The following is a 15,133-nucleotide window of genomic DNA, read 5'->3' as shown; positions in this document are numbered from 1 at the left end:
AATAACATTTATTAATAAAGCGATCCTTGCAGGCTTGTCCATGGGACATTTTTTTCTGTCCCATCCCATAGCAATTCATGCCTGTCCCATCCCATCCCATGGGATTCCCATCAAAATACAATTCAATAAATGTTATTAAATTTATGGAAATTTAAGTCTAATGTGTATTAGAATTGACTACATGTACAAAGAGAGATACAAAACGACAAAATTTATTGACTTTGTTAACTTTAAAGTTCAGAAAAGTTGTCTATCTATGACAATTTATTATCATTGGTACTCATATTCCGAGTCACTGTGCTCATTTAGCAAATTTTCAATTTCCTGCTCTTCAACTTCAACTGCTTCTGATAGTGATGATTTAGTTAGTTCGGATAGTTTCTCAACCATTTTCTTGTTACAAGCAAATCTGCTATACACAGAATTTATAACAACAGCAGGTAACATTCGCTTTCGTAACTTACTCAACAACAATCCTGCTGCACTAAATAAGCGCTCTACCGCTGCCGATGACACTGGTATGGCCAACACAATTTTCGCACCAGCTTTTAGCAGTGGAAACCTGTGTTCATTTTTCCAATAATCTAATGGTTGTGAACTTGGTTGCCGTAATTTTTGAAATGTGTTGACTTCCTCCTCAATGCAATTGCTCATTATAGGGGTACCAAATTTAAGTGCTTTGTTTGGTGGAGGAACAAAAAGTAAGTCAAAATCACTTGTTGGATTTTGTTCTACAGTTCCTGTTACTTCACATACATCAGATAATTCAGAAGAAAGATTTAATTCCTTCATGAATGAAATCACAGTTGAAACAACAGACTTAGAAAAAGTGATCCAGCTATTGGCCCATTTATTAATGTCTACATTCCTTTTCTTCTGAGTAACTGACTTGACCATGTCTTCTATTTTGGCTGAAATGTCAACTCCAGTAAGGAATGCCGCACTTACTGCCAAAGAACTGCCGCAATATGGCCAAAGTTTTTCTTCAATAATACTGTGAAAGTTCTGACAATACTTCTTTACCATGCTGCTGGACGTTTCTTTGTCAATATCAACAATAACTTTGTACAACTGATAGTCTAAGATTAAGTATAAAAGCAAAATTAAATGAGATGTAGCACCATCAACTTCTAGTTTGTCAAAGAAAGTTTTAAATTTGCTATGTATATAGAGCATTCCTTTAATCTGAGCAAAATTTGGAATGTGATTTAAAAATTCCTCATCATCTTCCTTACAATAATGTGAGTAATTTTTTAAATGAGCATTAAAACGTCGGTAATACGAACGCCATTCACGTGTTGTAGATTTTGTTGGTATAGAAAACGGAAACTGTGATGCCTTTGCCTGACGTGTATTGTAATACGTTTCAATAAATGAAAGTTGATCCATAAACTGATCCAGTTCAAAATTCACACCTCTGCTGAAGCTATCAGTAATGCATGTTGATAACCTGTGCTCAGTACAACCAGATCGAATAATTTCTGTATCGGTATTAAACCGTCTATCAAATGCTGCTTTCATGGTTGCTGCATTATCAGTACATACAAACAATGGACTAGAGAATGTGGTAGATTCAACCAGAAATTCACGTAAAAAAAAGCTGTGTGTAAATTGTGCAGTATGAGATTCATTTTTATCAATATCAATAATAGACAGAGGAAAAGTAATCCATTCCCAACTCTGATCTAGTCCACATGCAATAATTCCTCCATATGGCAACAGGTATGTTTGTCTTGCAGACCAAAAGTCCACTATTCCTGAAATTGCACACTGTGGGTCTTGTGCCATTTTTTGAAACAATTTCTGAAACTGAAGTTTTGCCAATTTTCCTTGTTTCAAAATAGAACGAGTCACTGTTTGCCGTGATATAGTGTAATCATATACCTTGTTTGCAACATGAGTAGATCTTGCGGCAAAGTTAGCAGCATCGCACAGTATGTCACATCCAGCCGAAATGGATACTGTTGGGTGTGATGTAAGTAGTTCAACAATTGTCTTTTGCCACTCATTTGTCAATGTTGGTGGTGGTTTTGGTACTTCCTGTTGCTTTGCTTCGAAATATATTTTCATGTTTCCAGAGGCACCTGAAGCACATTTCATGCTATGCTGTATTGCAACTCTATAGCCACTTTGGTTAACCCATTTTCCATTGATCAACTTATACCAAGTATATAGCATTTTGCACTTTGCACAGCAAAGAAATGGTGCTAAAATACTTTCTGATATTTTAACCGCTTTAACATTGATTGTTGAAGACTTTACATGTTCTTTTGGAATATCAATTAAGCTGCATTCTTTATCACTCAACATCTTAGCAACCACAGTTTTAGTGAGATTCTGGAACTCATATTTTTGATTGCTCATTTTGGGGTGCTGGATTAAAACAATACAGCCTACAGGATAACGCATTGACTGCTTTCGCAACCTATTTAAAATTGGCAGGTTAGAATGAAGCTATGACATTTTCGGGCAGGCAACAAATAGGCTACTGGTACTACAGATAGGCCCGTAGGCTAGCCTGTAATATCTGAAACCGATATAGTACCGTCGTACCGATATATCAGGTACGGTATACCGGTAACCTCTGGACTTTGAAATTGTTGTAGCCACAAGCTTAACGGTCACATACGAAATCATCGAAAATTTGTTTTCATTACTATATTTATTAAATTAAAATCGATTTCACCCACAAAATGGCTTCAAACAATAACCTCTGTACTGGTTCAGTTGATTACTTCGCCCCGCGCTGAAGCAGCCACCACTCAGTATTTAGTCAATCATATCAATACTGAACAATGGCACTAGCCTATGATACTGACACTAATCACCTTATTTATATTACGGTAATTCTAAAGCCTAGTCGCTGCAGGCCATACGGTAAGCCTACCGTACGCTGCTGACAACTTTTAACAGCCTAGTTCCTTAAACATGCTCACAAAAAGATCCAAACTCGTAATACAGTAAGCTAAAGTATCAGCAATCCATAATATATCTAGGCTAAAACCATCCTTATGTCTACAATCTCCAAAAACCTCGAACTGTCTGTCAGACTGCAGCACCTTACACCAGCCCACATGGCTTTCGGACTTGAGTGTTGTATGATTGTGAAGTAAACTATGAAAGCAATTCAAGCATAACATATCGTATTAATTTTAAAGTTTTGCAAGAAGAATTTCTGACAATTTGTCTAAAATATTTTTAAATAAAAATGCCTAGCTACTGTCCCATGGGAATTGCAATTCGTGCTGTTCCATCCCATCCCATCCCATGGGACATTTCCCATGGACAAGCCTGGATCCTTGTACAGGAGCAGTAAAACCAAAATCATTTCCATTTTCTCACTTGCATAGAATTCCTTCCCGTTTCTACCTTGGTGAAGCCGGGAGTAGACATCACATAACAAACCCGCCCCCTCACAAATATATAGGCCTACATGCTGAAAATCTCCTTCCAAACGTTAGCGTTTTTTGGTAATTGAATTTGTATAGGAATAAAATAATGAATAAAGATTCGCCTTTGGCAAACGGTTGATTAATTAATTATTATTCAATTTTTAAGGCTACATACTTTTCAGTTTGACACGACAAATAATAAATAGTTGTGTTGGCTACAGACAGCATGGTATGGCACAAACTCGAGCAACACTTATTTATTATTAAGAGCAATCGCATTGACACATCTTAATGACGTACAACAGAACAAACGTGCACTGCCTAATTACGAATTAAAATAGCAACCTTGTTAAAAAAACAGCTGGTGAGAAGGGTAGGCTGTAAAACTGTTAGAAATATTGTTAGAAGCGGCACAGTCTATGGACATTTAGTTATAATTTCTCTAACATGCTGCTCTTCACTGTACGGTTTAAAGTTCGAATTCTTATATTCCAACATATGAAGTGATTAAAACAGAAGCGATTTCATTTCCATTTCAAAATCCGAATGGAGCTAATCACTTGAGCTGAATGATTAAAAAGAGAGCAGGGAAAAGAGAATCGCTTTGAACAAAGCCTCAGTTTTATATCGTTATGCCAGCCAATAAGCGAGACACAGAGTTATTTACGTCATGCTACGTGTACAAAGTATTTCATAGTAATGAATAAAAATCTAACATGTTCTACGTCACCGAGATTCTTTACCAGAAGTACCATCTATCTTCCTATATTCTGAATATATGACACCACTTAAAACACTTATAAGTTATACTGGGTCAAATATGTCGGTTTAGGATTTAAATGTTTGAATGACATGATTAATCAAGGACAGTAGCCTACGGCTTTGTTAATAATACGTTTTATCTAGCTGGAGAGCACACAATCGTTTACTAAACAACAATTACATAAATTATAACAATTCATGATTACAATCACAATACTTGTATCATTGAGTGTGACTTCACAATAACTGTCAAAACCAATGCAACAATTAAAATATTTCAAGCGAGGTCGAAACCAATGCAACGATTTTATTGTTTTGGAGTTGGAAATACGTACCACTTTACGATTATTACTCAGGCCTTGGAAAGCACATGAAAAGTAATCGATTTTATCGTCCCAAACGCTTAGTCTTAGTTTCGTAACAATAGTCCATTAAAGCCTGTTAAAATTGAAAATAAAGCATATTATTCAACATTTACTTCGCCCAAACTCACCAAACAAACACTTACACGTAAAAAACATTTTGTTTTTTCTAATGGTTTCGCTGTCGATTTTGACTTTGGGATCTGTCTGCGGTCTACTGGTAGACCGCGATGGACTGGTTGGGCACACTTGGCCTAGAGCAGGGGTTCTTAACCTTTTTCTTTTCATTACCCACTTCCGCTACTTAATAAACCTATATTCCCCACATACTTTTAAAACTGACTGAAAAATCAAAATGAATCCTAGTGACCTGTGTGACATATCCCAAAGCACAATGGTATTTAACAAAAAGAACAATTTCAATGAGAAGAATAACATTAAAGAACGTTTACGTAGTTTAAAACAACGTCAATGCGATTTTTGTTCTTGCTTTTCAGCGACGATCGAGTCATTGTCAGGCTCTATTTTTGAGATTGCACAACGCAAATCTGATTCCAGATTTAACATTGTGTTTCGTTACTCACTTGAAATCCTCAAATTCCCCACTAGTGGGTAATTACCCACAGGTTAAGAACCCCTGGCCTAGAGAGTCTATGGTAGGCTATCACTTTTATAATTGTTATCCTTAGACTGATGAATCCCTTTGCATGATCAGAACTATAGGAGATGACTTCTCATCACCCAAGTCCATGTTACCGAGCTTGTCTTTTTGCAGGTTTTGGAGAATAGGCTGCATGTTATTAATTTATTTTTATTTTTTCTCGAATTTGTATTTAAAACTGTTCATGATGACCGCTGAAAAGAACAAATGTTGCTTAGGCTTATACTATGGCTGACCCTACCGATCAATGAAGATGCTCTACGTACGTTCTCCTGATCAACGTTTTTTCCATCGTGAAAGCCGACTTGGAAGATGGCTAACAGAGCTTGCTTGACCGTTGTTAGAACTAAGAGCGAGAGCGACTCGTTCTGACACCAAAAAAACTCATCTTGACTTCTTCTTCTTCTTCTTCTTCTTGATTTCTTATGACGTTGCACGTGTTTCTTGGCAAGACTTAAAGAAACAAAAGTTAAGCTAATAATTTGGTAGGGCATAAGAATTGTGTCACCGTCAAGATGGAATCGAGCTGTGTGGCTGGATGGAAGAAGAAAAACCCCATTGAAACGAACTTTATCCAAGGGACCGGGGTCTGTGGAGAGCCTGTGGAGAGGACAAGATAAGGATCTTTTACAATTATCGGTTAAAATGTAAGAATTCGATAAAACAAAGAAATTAAATGCCTTTCTCAAAAGAACTGAACTAACTTAGTCACTTTGCTTTTTTACTAGCCAAGCGCAAATCACTGTTGCCACTGTACTAACAAGCCAACTTGTATGTACATAGACATCTTAGTATACTTTATCAAACCGGGAAACAATTGGCGCGAAATAAGAATCTTTTGCTATACAGTATCTGAAATACCAGTAAATTGTAGGCTACTGTACCATAGCTTTCAGCCGAGGCTATGCCTGTATGCAGGCAATTTAATAACACAAAAAGTTGACTTAAACTTTGTGTTAATACGTTTTACCATTTCCGGGTCTTGTATACAACTGCATAGCCAAAGGATGCTATTGTATACTAGCCCCCAGCTACTCAAATTGTGACGTTATCTGCTTGTGCCCTTGTATATGAAGTAGACCCCCATTTCAATAGGCAGTATTTAGGCTTCAGGTTCAGAACAGCCATACTAGCTTATGCATTCCAGTTTCTATTCAGATCCAAAGTTAGGCCTATCTAATAAAAAATTGTATTATTTAAAATTGCTTCGTAAATAGGCAGATAGGTTGTGAAGGCAAACACCAGTAAGTTACTGAAAATTTAATATGAGAGTTGTTACACCTGAAATATCATGGCATGCTAAAGAAGCAGTATTTTCAATTGATGTGCAGCCATGTGCAAATAGTAAGTTTCAAAGACTTGCAACTGCTGGCTTAGATGGAAATGTTCGTGTAAGTATTGCTGGTAGTGTCAAAGTAAAAAATACATATAAAAAGATTCATTTGTGTGTTACTAAAAATTAAGTTTAGAAGTTTTATTGGTGAAGTTGCCATCAAAACAAAGTTGTGATAATGTTCAAATGAAATTCTTATTATATTCATGAAATTGTTGACCAATGAAACAGTTAGTTCATTCATGTTATTTTATGTGATTTCCTTCTTTCCTAACTGGCACACCACCTAATGAGGAAACAGTATGCTTAACTTTAATTTCCGTTAATTGCTATTATTTAATTTAATTACTATTCCCTTTAAGTTTGTGTCGTACCGGTGTCATTCGGATTACCTTATGAGGTCATTCGATTGTACTAGCCGTTGTGTGTGCACGCTCTGTGTGAGTGGATGTTGAATCGCATCAATCAATTACAAAAGCAAAATAATATATTCAAATTTTATACATAACTTTAGACAAATCTGGTACAGGGCTATAGTAATCTTATTCTGGGATATTGGAATAAGTTATTTATTGTTACCACTGAACTCACCTCATTTTTTGACACTGACCTTAGCACATAGGCTATTTGCTTTCAAGTGTTTATTGCAGACATGGGCACACTACGGCCCGCAGGCTAAATCCTGCCGTTGGCTCTTTTAATCTGGTCCGCCAGATGTTGGTATGAATTAGTGCATCGAAGCAACTCATTTTTCTTCTTCATTCTCGTATACAGTTGACCCCACAAGACAGCTGAATTACACACTCAATCAATCTGTCTTGGTTTATTGTTTTGTCACAGCTAAGCATTGTGAAATATTTGTTTGGGAGTTTTCAAGCGCATACGATCTGTTTCCTTTGGATCAAGCTGCAGGGCTAGCCTAGCAAGGTTGCTAAACTCAAAAAATTTGATTTATAGAAGAGCTCATCTAGTAAAATTGTGCAAAATGTGTGTTCTTCCAACCTAAAAAAGAGCTCGTCTAAATTATTACAGAATAATTTCTTTCAAAATGAGTACGTCAAAGAAGCGAAAAGTTGACTGAGCGCAGAGTGTTCAAAGCGGAGTGGACAGCTAAATATTTTTATTTTGGTGTTGTTTAGCTTCACATATATTTGTGAACAGACTTTCAGCCTGATGAACATCAAAAATCTAGTCACAGATCTCAATTAACTGATGTACACCTCCGATCTGTTCTGAGAATTGCCACCAGAAAGCTAACACCAAATTTTGATGTTTGGGCAAAAAAGGTTGCTTAAAAATATCATTCATGCTGGAATTAAGTTCAATTTTCGTTATTTTTACAGCTTTTAAATGTAAATTATTGTTCAAAAATTAGGTTATAAAACTAGTGTAAACACTCTTTGTCCACTATATATTCGCATGGCCCACCTGTCAAATTTTGAGAATTTTTTGGCCCCTGAATCAAAAAGTTTGCCCACCCATGGATTAGAGTGGTACATGTGATGTCTTTACTGACGATGAAAAATCAAAATATGTTTATTTGCTGATCTCCACATATTTTTTATAAACCTCGATTTTACTGTTTGGAAGAAGGTGACCTCGTGAAAACAAAACAATAGTTAAATTTGATCTGTTTCTACGCATTTGTTTCTTTTTACAAAATTTATTTCCCACCCAAAAATAGACCACGCACTCTAAGGAATGTAGGAGGCTTAACGAATTTTAACATTACATAAATATACTTACAATGAATCGGTGAAAGAATTTTTTATCATAGCTAGCACTTTTTTTGGTCATATGAGAAATTAGGTGAGCTATAAATGGCTGATGGACTACAGACTTCTATGTTTAATTTAGCCGTGGTAAGCTGGTAATGCTCTTTATATACAAATATTTCAGATATGGAAAGTTGTGAAAGATGATGTGATGTTTCTATCTAATCTCAGCAGGCACGACAAAGCAGTTAATGTTGTTCGTTTTTCACATGTAGGGAATATCCTAGCTTCTGCAGGAGACGGTAAGGCTAAATTTTTGCAAATAAATTCATCTGATTGTAGCCTTTCTAAAAGGCTTATGTTCCAGCAGATTTTAGATTAGAATTCAACAAATCACTTTTCATACTTTAAAGCTATATCTAGTTGCTTCATATGGGAGTGCGGAGAAAAGAACTTTCCTGGTTAAATTAATTTTCTTTAATGAGTTTTAGAAATTATCCTGATTTTTAGATGGGAGCATTATTTTGTGGAGATTGAGTGATAAAGAGGAAGCTCCAAACATATTTGAGGATGAGGATGGAAGAAATATAGAAATTTGGAATGCAAGTAAAATAATGAGGTAAATGTAGTCATTAATGTTGACAGTAAGTTTGGCAATATGGTATTATATAATTAATCTTTTTTGCTATCGTTTCATCTTGTTGCGTGGGGATTTCTCACCCAAAACCAACAAACTTTCCCATTTGGGAGAGATGCAGGTCCTTCCTGCAGAGTAATAAGAATATGGTCCAGACTGGAAATTATGCTAAGTGTTGGGATTAAAATAAATTGTGCATATAGGCCTAATGGCTTTTGTTTAATCTTGTTGCACAGGGAAACTGCAAACTTTCTAATCTGGAGTATGGCTGTTTTTGGTAAGATTTTGCCAAAAAATTGTGACACCTAAATTGTGATACTGAACTCAATGAAAACCGCAATTGAGTGCGCCCTTGCCCAACTTTGCAGATTGAGTTTTCCTTTGCCGGATTTCCCCCAATGTTAGAACAGTAGCATCTATTTCACCGACTGCCGGTTAACGAATTTGAGGAAAGCTACTTCGTTAAACGGCAGCCGGCAATGTAGACACTTATTTTACTAGCTGCCATTTACCAAAGTTGGAAAAATATGAATATGGTAAACAGCACTTATGCTAGGCAATGAATGGAAATGTATGCTGTATGCATTCATAGCCTATTTTAATATTTACTTTTGTTACATTGGAGATACTTATGAAAATTATTGCACTATTTAACATCAATATCTTTATATGAAAAGAACACTTAGATTAATGCTGTGGTTTATCATTGACGTCTCACTTCGTTGATTTGCTGACCATGTTTTAAAACAATGGCTCGGCGGGAATGCGAATAAAATTTTCACCAGACAAAGCAACTCAGCTGCTCGTGTTAGCAACAAAACACTGCATTGTCACTTTGCTTAAGATTTTTAAGAAAAAAAGACAAGCGGAATACAAGAGCTCAGTTGTCATTATCGATAGCAAACTTTGTGCTATTGTGTCAGCACGAATAAACAATTGCCATTTAAAGCCATCCTCTCTTTGTCTTCATTACCTATCAGCATCGAAAAACACATGAGTAGAAATAGACATTTTTTGAACTTTTCCTTTTACGATAACTGTCAAATGCTGGCATTTACTATTGCATGGAACCTTCAAGCAGCATGAGATTGTTAACGCGCACAATTTGGATGACATTTAAGTAGTGGTAAAAGTCGTCTTCTCAATGACGCAAAACGTTATTGGCAAGAGAAAAACACAAGGGGTGCTTTTACGTCAGGTATAGGTTAAAAACATATTTTTGCCTTAAAAAACTGGGAAGGGGCTTACATGCTGGTACATTCGACATTAAGTTTTGCATCTATATATTAAATATCTTTCTTTTATTTGCAGAGGACATATTGAAGATATTAATGATCTTAGTTGGTCCTACAATGACCTCTTTATTGCTACCGGCTCTGTTGATCACAGCGTAATATTGTGGGACACTGAAAAAGGACAAAAGTTGGCAATATTTTCTGATTCCAAACATTTTGTAAATGGAGTCGCGTGGGATCCTCTAGGAAAATATGTGGCTGCTTTGAGTTGTGACAGGCAAGAAAACTTTTTAAGAAATTTTTGTTTAAATGTTTAATAGTCCTAAAATTGGTACAGTATATTTAATGTGTCTACCATTAATGTACCTCACTATTTCTATATCCACACAGATCACTTAGAATATACAATATGCAAAGTAAAAAACTTGTTCATTGTGTGAACAAGATCCAATATGGATCAAAGTCTGATGGACATGCAAAATCTCAGCGGATATTTCATGATGAAACTGTTGTCAGGAGAAGGTAATTTCACAATACATGTCATTTTGAACGGTGTCGTAGGAATAGGTCAGTTACACCAAACTACTGTTTATTTGGATCTGTTTCCTTTTTAAAAACATTTAATGGGTTTTTAAAAATGATGAAAAAGAATAGTAGGTGCCCTAAATTAGAATGTGCATGAGATAATCCCTAAAATTACTATATTAGAGATAGAGGTGTCACAGATAGTAATATGTACTGTCTCAAATGACACTTCTTTTTTCAAAATGAAACTGAGATTGCGTTGTGGGTTAGCGACCAGATAAGTGTAAGGAAATGGTTGTTTTGGCTGGCTCTGGCATTGGCCTTTTCCACTGTTGTGCTCTAGATATATTTACACATACAGCCTACTCTATTTAGATATAACAATGTTTTGCTGCTAGATCTTGTGGATAAAACAAGGATTGAAAAACGCAAGGCAGAACAAAATTCGTTTTTCTATGTGTAACCCCCTCAATTGTCAATATAAAGAAAATTGGCGCAACATGAAAAAGAACTATTTTTGATTTGTAAACCTACTGTACAGTTTATTTTTTTCATTATCATTCGTCGAGCTCGTCTGTGCGGGTTATTTTTAAATAAATTAAATAAATAAATGTTTATTTTTCGAAAACTTGCCCCAACTAGAACCATGTAGTCCTAAGACTCCACAGCATCTTGTGGTTGAGCAAAATAGAATTGTGCTTTCAACTAACAAAGTTTTAAATGTGTCGTATCATAAGTAAACAACGTTTTAGCTTCTTAATTTTTTGCCATACGTTATACCAATCGGGGCATTTCTACCAAGGTAAAATCATTTGTAAAACAAAGAACACAAGGTAAGTTAAGGTCTAATATAAGAAACCAAGTTGGTTGTCTGCTAAAAACATCTCGTGCCCACTGTCCATTGTGCTCTATATATAATCCATATTTGCTAAATCTACAAAAAATACTGCACGCCGAAGTATATCAAGAAAGTTTTTTATAATCTAATTCATAAACAACCGAGAAAAATAACTAATAAGAGCCCACAAATCAAGAACAATGATAAGCTGTCTAATCAAATATGAATTGATGAGGAATAGTGAATTTCCTAAAGATAGAAGAAAGCTTTGTTTTATCACAGAGTTATCATAATTGTGCACAAGCTTAAAAACTAAAAGTCTAATAACATTGTTAAATTTTGTCAGATGTTGTAGGCCTGGCTTAGGGAGGAACATCCTCAATTCCTTGCAGTATAATAAACAAAAGTTGCTTGCAGGGAATTATATTTGTTTCATTATTTTCGATGAAGCTGTGTGTTAAAATAGGCTATGATTTAATCTGTTTGTATTAATAATATAATTGTGCATTTTTCCTGTAGATTATGTTTCACCGTCGATGGTAAAATATTAATTACGCCAGCTGGGTGCCTTCAAACAGAGAAAACCTCCCCTCCGGCAGTAGGTCATTGTTCTGATTGAAAAAGTATATTATGAATTGGTTTCATTCAATCATGTTGGAAACTTTTATTGCATTTTGAAATCGCAAGAAAAGCAATTTCAATATTCAGGAATATCTAAGTTTAAATCATTCTTGTTGTAGGTAAACACAACTATGATGTTTACTCGTGGTAACCTCTCAAAACCATCAGTATACTTGCCAGGCTTAAAGGAACCAGCAAGTGTTGTTGCCTGTTGTCCTGTTTTGTTCCAACTAAGGAAAACGAATGGAAATGATAACTGTATGCTTTTACTTCATATGTAACTGTTTTATTTAATGGAAGTCAATTGTGTGTAGCTCTTGCATTTCTGTTTGGAATATCCTCAAGTTACAACATAGGTTTTCATTGCATTTTTTAAGGTTCAATGTTTAAACTTGAGTATCGAAACGTATTTGCCGTATCTTCAAGTGATACCATACTCCTCTATGATACCCAACAGTCTGCACCATTTGCAATCATTTCAAATATTCATTATGCTTCTATAACCGACTTGAACTGGTAAGTGACAGAATCAATAGAAACCAAAGGTTTGGTTAAGTGGTCCTATGAGTAGTTTGCTTTTATGAAGACATATAAAACTGTTAATTGCAAAGACAACTTTGCATTGTTGCGTAACTTTAACTCATACTTGTTTTGTTTTTGTACGTCTGGTCTGGACTCATCATTTTCGATTTAATTTGTGTGAGTGTGCACATTTTAAACTTTAGTTCTCTATAAATAGTGCATGTTTCTTGCAGGAGTTCTGATGCTTCATTTTTAGCTGTGTCATCACGTGATGGTTTTTGCTCAATCATTCATTTTGGGAAACATGAAATAGGTGAACGGTATACTAAACCTAAAGCTTCTAAGAACACTGCTACAACACTGGGTAGTTCTGACTCAAACAAATCAGTGGTTGAAAATAAACCACAAACAAAAGTGGCGTTGAAAGAACCAGAAAATAAATTCATGAGCACTACATTTGCCAAGATGTCCGTGGCAAACAAAGAAAATGGTATGAGTGAGAAAAGCAAAAGTACGGAGGTACCAATCACATCTGAAGTCACAGCCAAAGTGAAGGATCAAACCAAAGAGGTAACAGAGTGAAATTTATACGCTGCATGCATCTGGTAAAAATCGCCTATATAATGATAGCTGAAGGGACCTCTGAACAATGTGTCACCAAAAGAGAATGTCACTAAACGTGAAATTAACAATAATGGCTGCAGGCCACTCTACATGTTGACTGTTATTGCCTAGGCTATTACAGTACCATACAAAGGCAATGCAATATGTGTACAAACCCAGAAATCATTGATAAGTTGAAAACGCAATGACCTATTTATTTTAATCAACACCACATTTTTTTCTGAAAAAATATTAATTTTGTAGAAAATTCAAGTTCGTTTTCTTTGATTCTCGTAAACATTTTTACCAATCTCTCCCTTGTGATAGTTTTGAAACTTTGTAAATTATGACTTATCAACCAAATAATCTACACTTTACATTAGTTAACCTAGCACAGAGCGCAGTTTGTAAGATCACAAAAACGCGATAGCTTAGCCGTCGAACTTGTGTAGCAAGCATCATAATGTATTTCTATTAGATCACAAAGACGAAACCAATTCGCTGGTCTTTCGTGATGCCTTGGTTGTGAATAAGATGTGGCATCAATTTATAATCAAGTTTTATTTGTACACAAAGTCAATTTAAGCGAAGTCAATACTATGTGAAACATATGATTTGCAAACAGGACTTTGCAACAGGTGTCAGTATACACTAAACGTTACTATAGGCGCAGTAACTCGAGGTGATTTTTACTGTATTTCGTCAAAATTCAGCAATTTCAGTGATTTGTTAAGAGGTCTGTAAGATTTAAATTATTTTAGAAATATATCCTACTAGAAGCATATCATACAAGTTCCAAATGACTGTATTTATTTCAGATGGCTGCTGCCCAACAGACATCTTCATCAAGGTAAGTTCATATTTACAGGATTTTTATTGCTTTCTGTTATGAATTTACCAACCATGCACTGAAAGAATATTATGAGTTTAAGAGTGTATATCACATTGTATTACAAATCTGCCTAAATGTTAATCTGCTTGAGACTGAGAGCCATACAATTTACTGTTATTTAGACAAGATCCAGCAAATTTGCAACTTTCATGATGTGTATTTTATGGTGTAAACATAATTTAAGTTAAATTGTAATTGCAGTGGAAGCTCGTTAACTCAAGGCTAAAGGGCCTGATTAAATTACTTCGCGTTTTTTGAAGCTGGTCAAGTAGTTGGCTGGATCAGTGAAATTGCACCGTGTTATCTGAAAATTTGTATTAAGCATAGTGAAGTTAACACACTTCCACAGTATACAATACACCATACCCGTCATTTTTTTGAAAATAATTTTTAAAACAATGCATTACAGCTCACCTAAACCCAGAAGAGTGACCTTAACTACAATTTCAAAAGATTCTTCACCGTCACAGAAAGCTTTTGCATCAGCTCAAGAAAGAAAAGAGAACAAGCCAACAACAAAGCAAAGCTCAGATGGAGAATCTGCACCCCGTCGTGTTCAACTAACGACTGTCAAGCTTGACTAGACTAGTTTTTTTTTTTTCTTTCAATGTATTTCCTCCTATCATTTTGTATCTGTATCGTAGTATGACTTTGCGTGCGTTTAAGTGTTCCTGGGACTAAACATTTTTTCACAGCAAAATCGGTTTACTGTATCATATATACTATATTGTATACTGAAGTTGTGAATCATAAATTTTATATTTTTGTGAGTATAGGAAGTGAAATTTTAATGAATAGCAGTATAGAAACACATGGTCTTGATCTCTTTTGTTTGTTCAATCAAAACTTCCAAGTAACTCTTAATGGGTGTGTTGAAATGTGTGCTTAATAAAAACTGCTTTGTAAAAAGTCGTCTTGAGCACTACAGTAGTTGGTTTAAATGCTCATAATTTCTGTAATCTGGGAAATTTCTGAGGTAATGTTGTGAAGTAAATTTATATTGCAGATGTTTATTTAAAAAGATAAACTCATGTT

At 35.3% G+C, this 15,133-nt stretch overlaps 1 protein-coding gene across 2 annotated transcripts; it reads left to right on the top strand.

The window, feature by feature from the left end:
• The first annotated feature begins 6,166 nt into the window (after positions 1-6,166).
• LOC143464554 (chromatin assembly factor 1 subunit B-like) lies at positions 6,167-15,007 on the top strand. 2 transcript variants are annotated; one of them, XM_076962397.1, is made up of 11 exons: positions 6,171-6,568; positions 8,410-8,527; positions 8,736-8,844; positions 10,174-10,374; positions 10,488-10,619; positions 11,980-12,058; positions 12,201-12,339; positions 12,459-12,597; positions 12,837-13,173; positions 14,025-14,056; positions 14,508-15,007. In XM_076962397.1, exons 1-11 carry the CDS (start codon positions 6,443-6,445, stop codon positions 14,680-14,682), a joined length of 1,587 nt encoding a protein of 528 aa, XP_076818512.1. In that variant the 5' UTR covers positions 6,171-6,442; the 3' UTR covers positions 14,683-15,007. The 2 variants fall into 2 exon arrangements, with proteins under 2 accessions (XP_076818513.1, XP_076818512.1); XM_076962398.1 differs by lacking the exons at positions 14,025-14,056; positions 14,508-15,007 and adding an exon at positions 13,685-13,991 and having other exon boundaries at positions 6,167-6,568.
• Positions 15,008-15,133: the final 126 nt, after the last annotated feature.

Source organism: Clavelina lepadiformis, chromosome 7 (assembly GCF_947623445.1).
Source record: "Clavelina lepadiformis chromosome 7, kaClaLepa1.1, whole genome shotgun sequence".
Taxonomy (NCBI): domain Eukaryota; kingdom Metazoa; phylum Chordata; class Ascidiacea; order Aplousobranchia; family Clavelinidae; genus Clavelina; species Clavelina lepadiformis.
Note: the sequence above shows the minus strand (reverse complement) of the source record. Positions and strands in the feature narration are given on the sequence as shown.

Bases quoted from the DNA above. Each gene is read 5' to 3' on its own strand.
- LOC143464554 (XM_076962397.1), top strand. From the start codon at position 6,443: ATGAGAGTTGTTACACCTGAAATATCATGGCATGCTAAAGAAGCAGTA. The intron at 8,845-10,173 runs GTAAATGTAGTC...TTTTATTTGCAG, and splicing joins AATGCAAGTAAAATAATGAG to AGGACATATTGAAGATATTA. The intron at 14,057-14,507 runs GTAAGTTCATAT...AATGCATTACAG, and splicing joins CAACAGACATCTTCATCAAG to CTCACCTAAACCCAGAAGAG.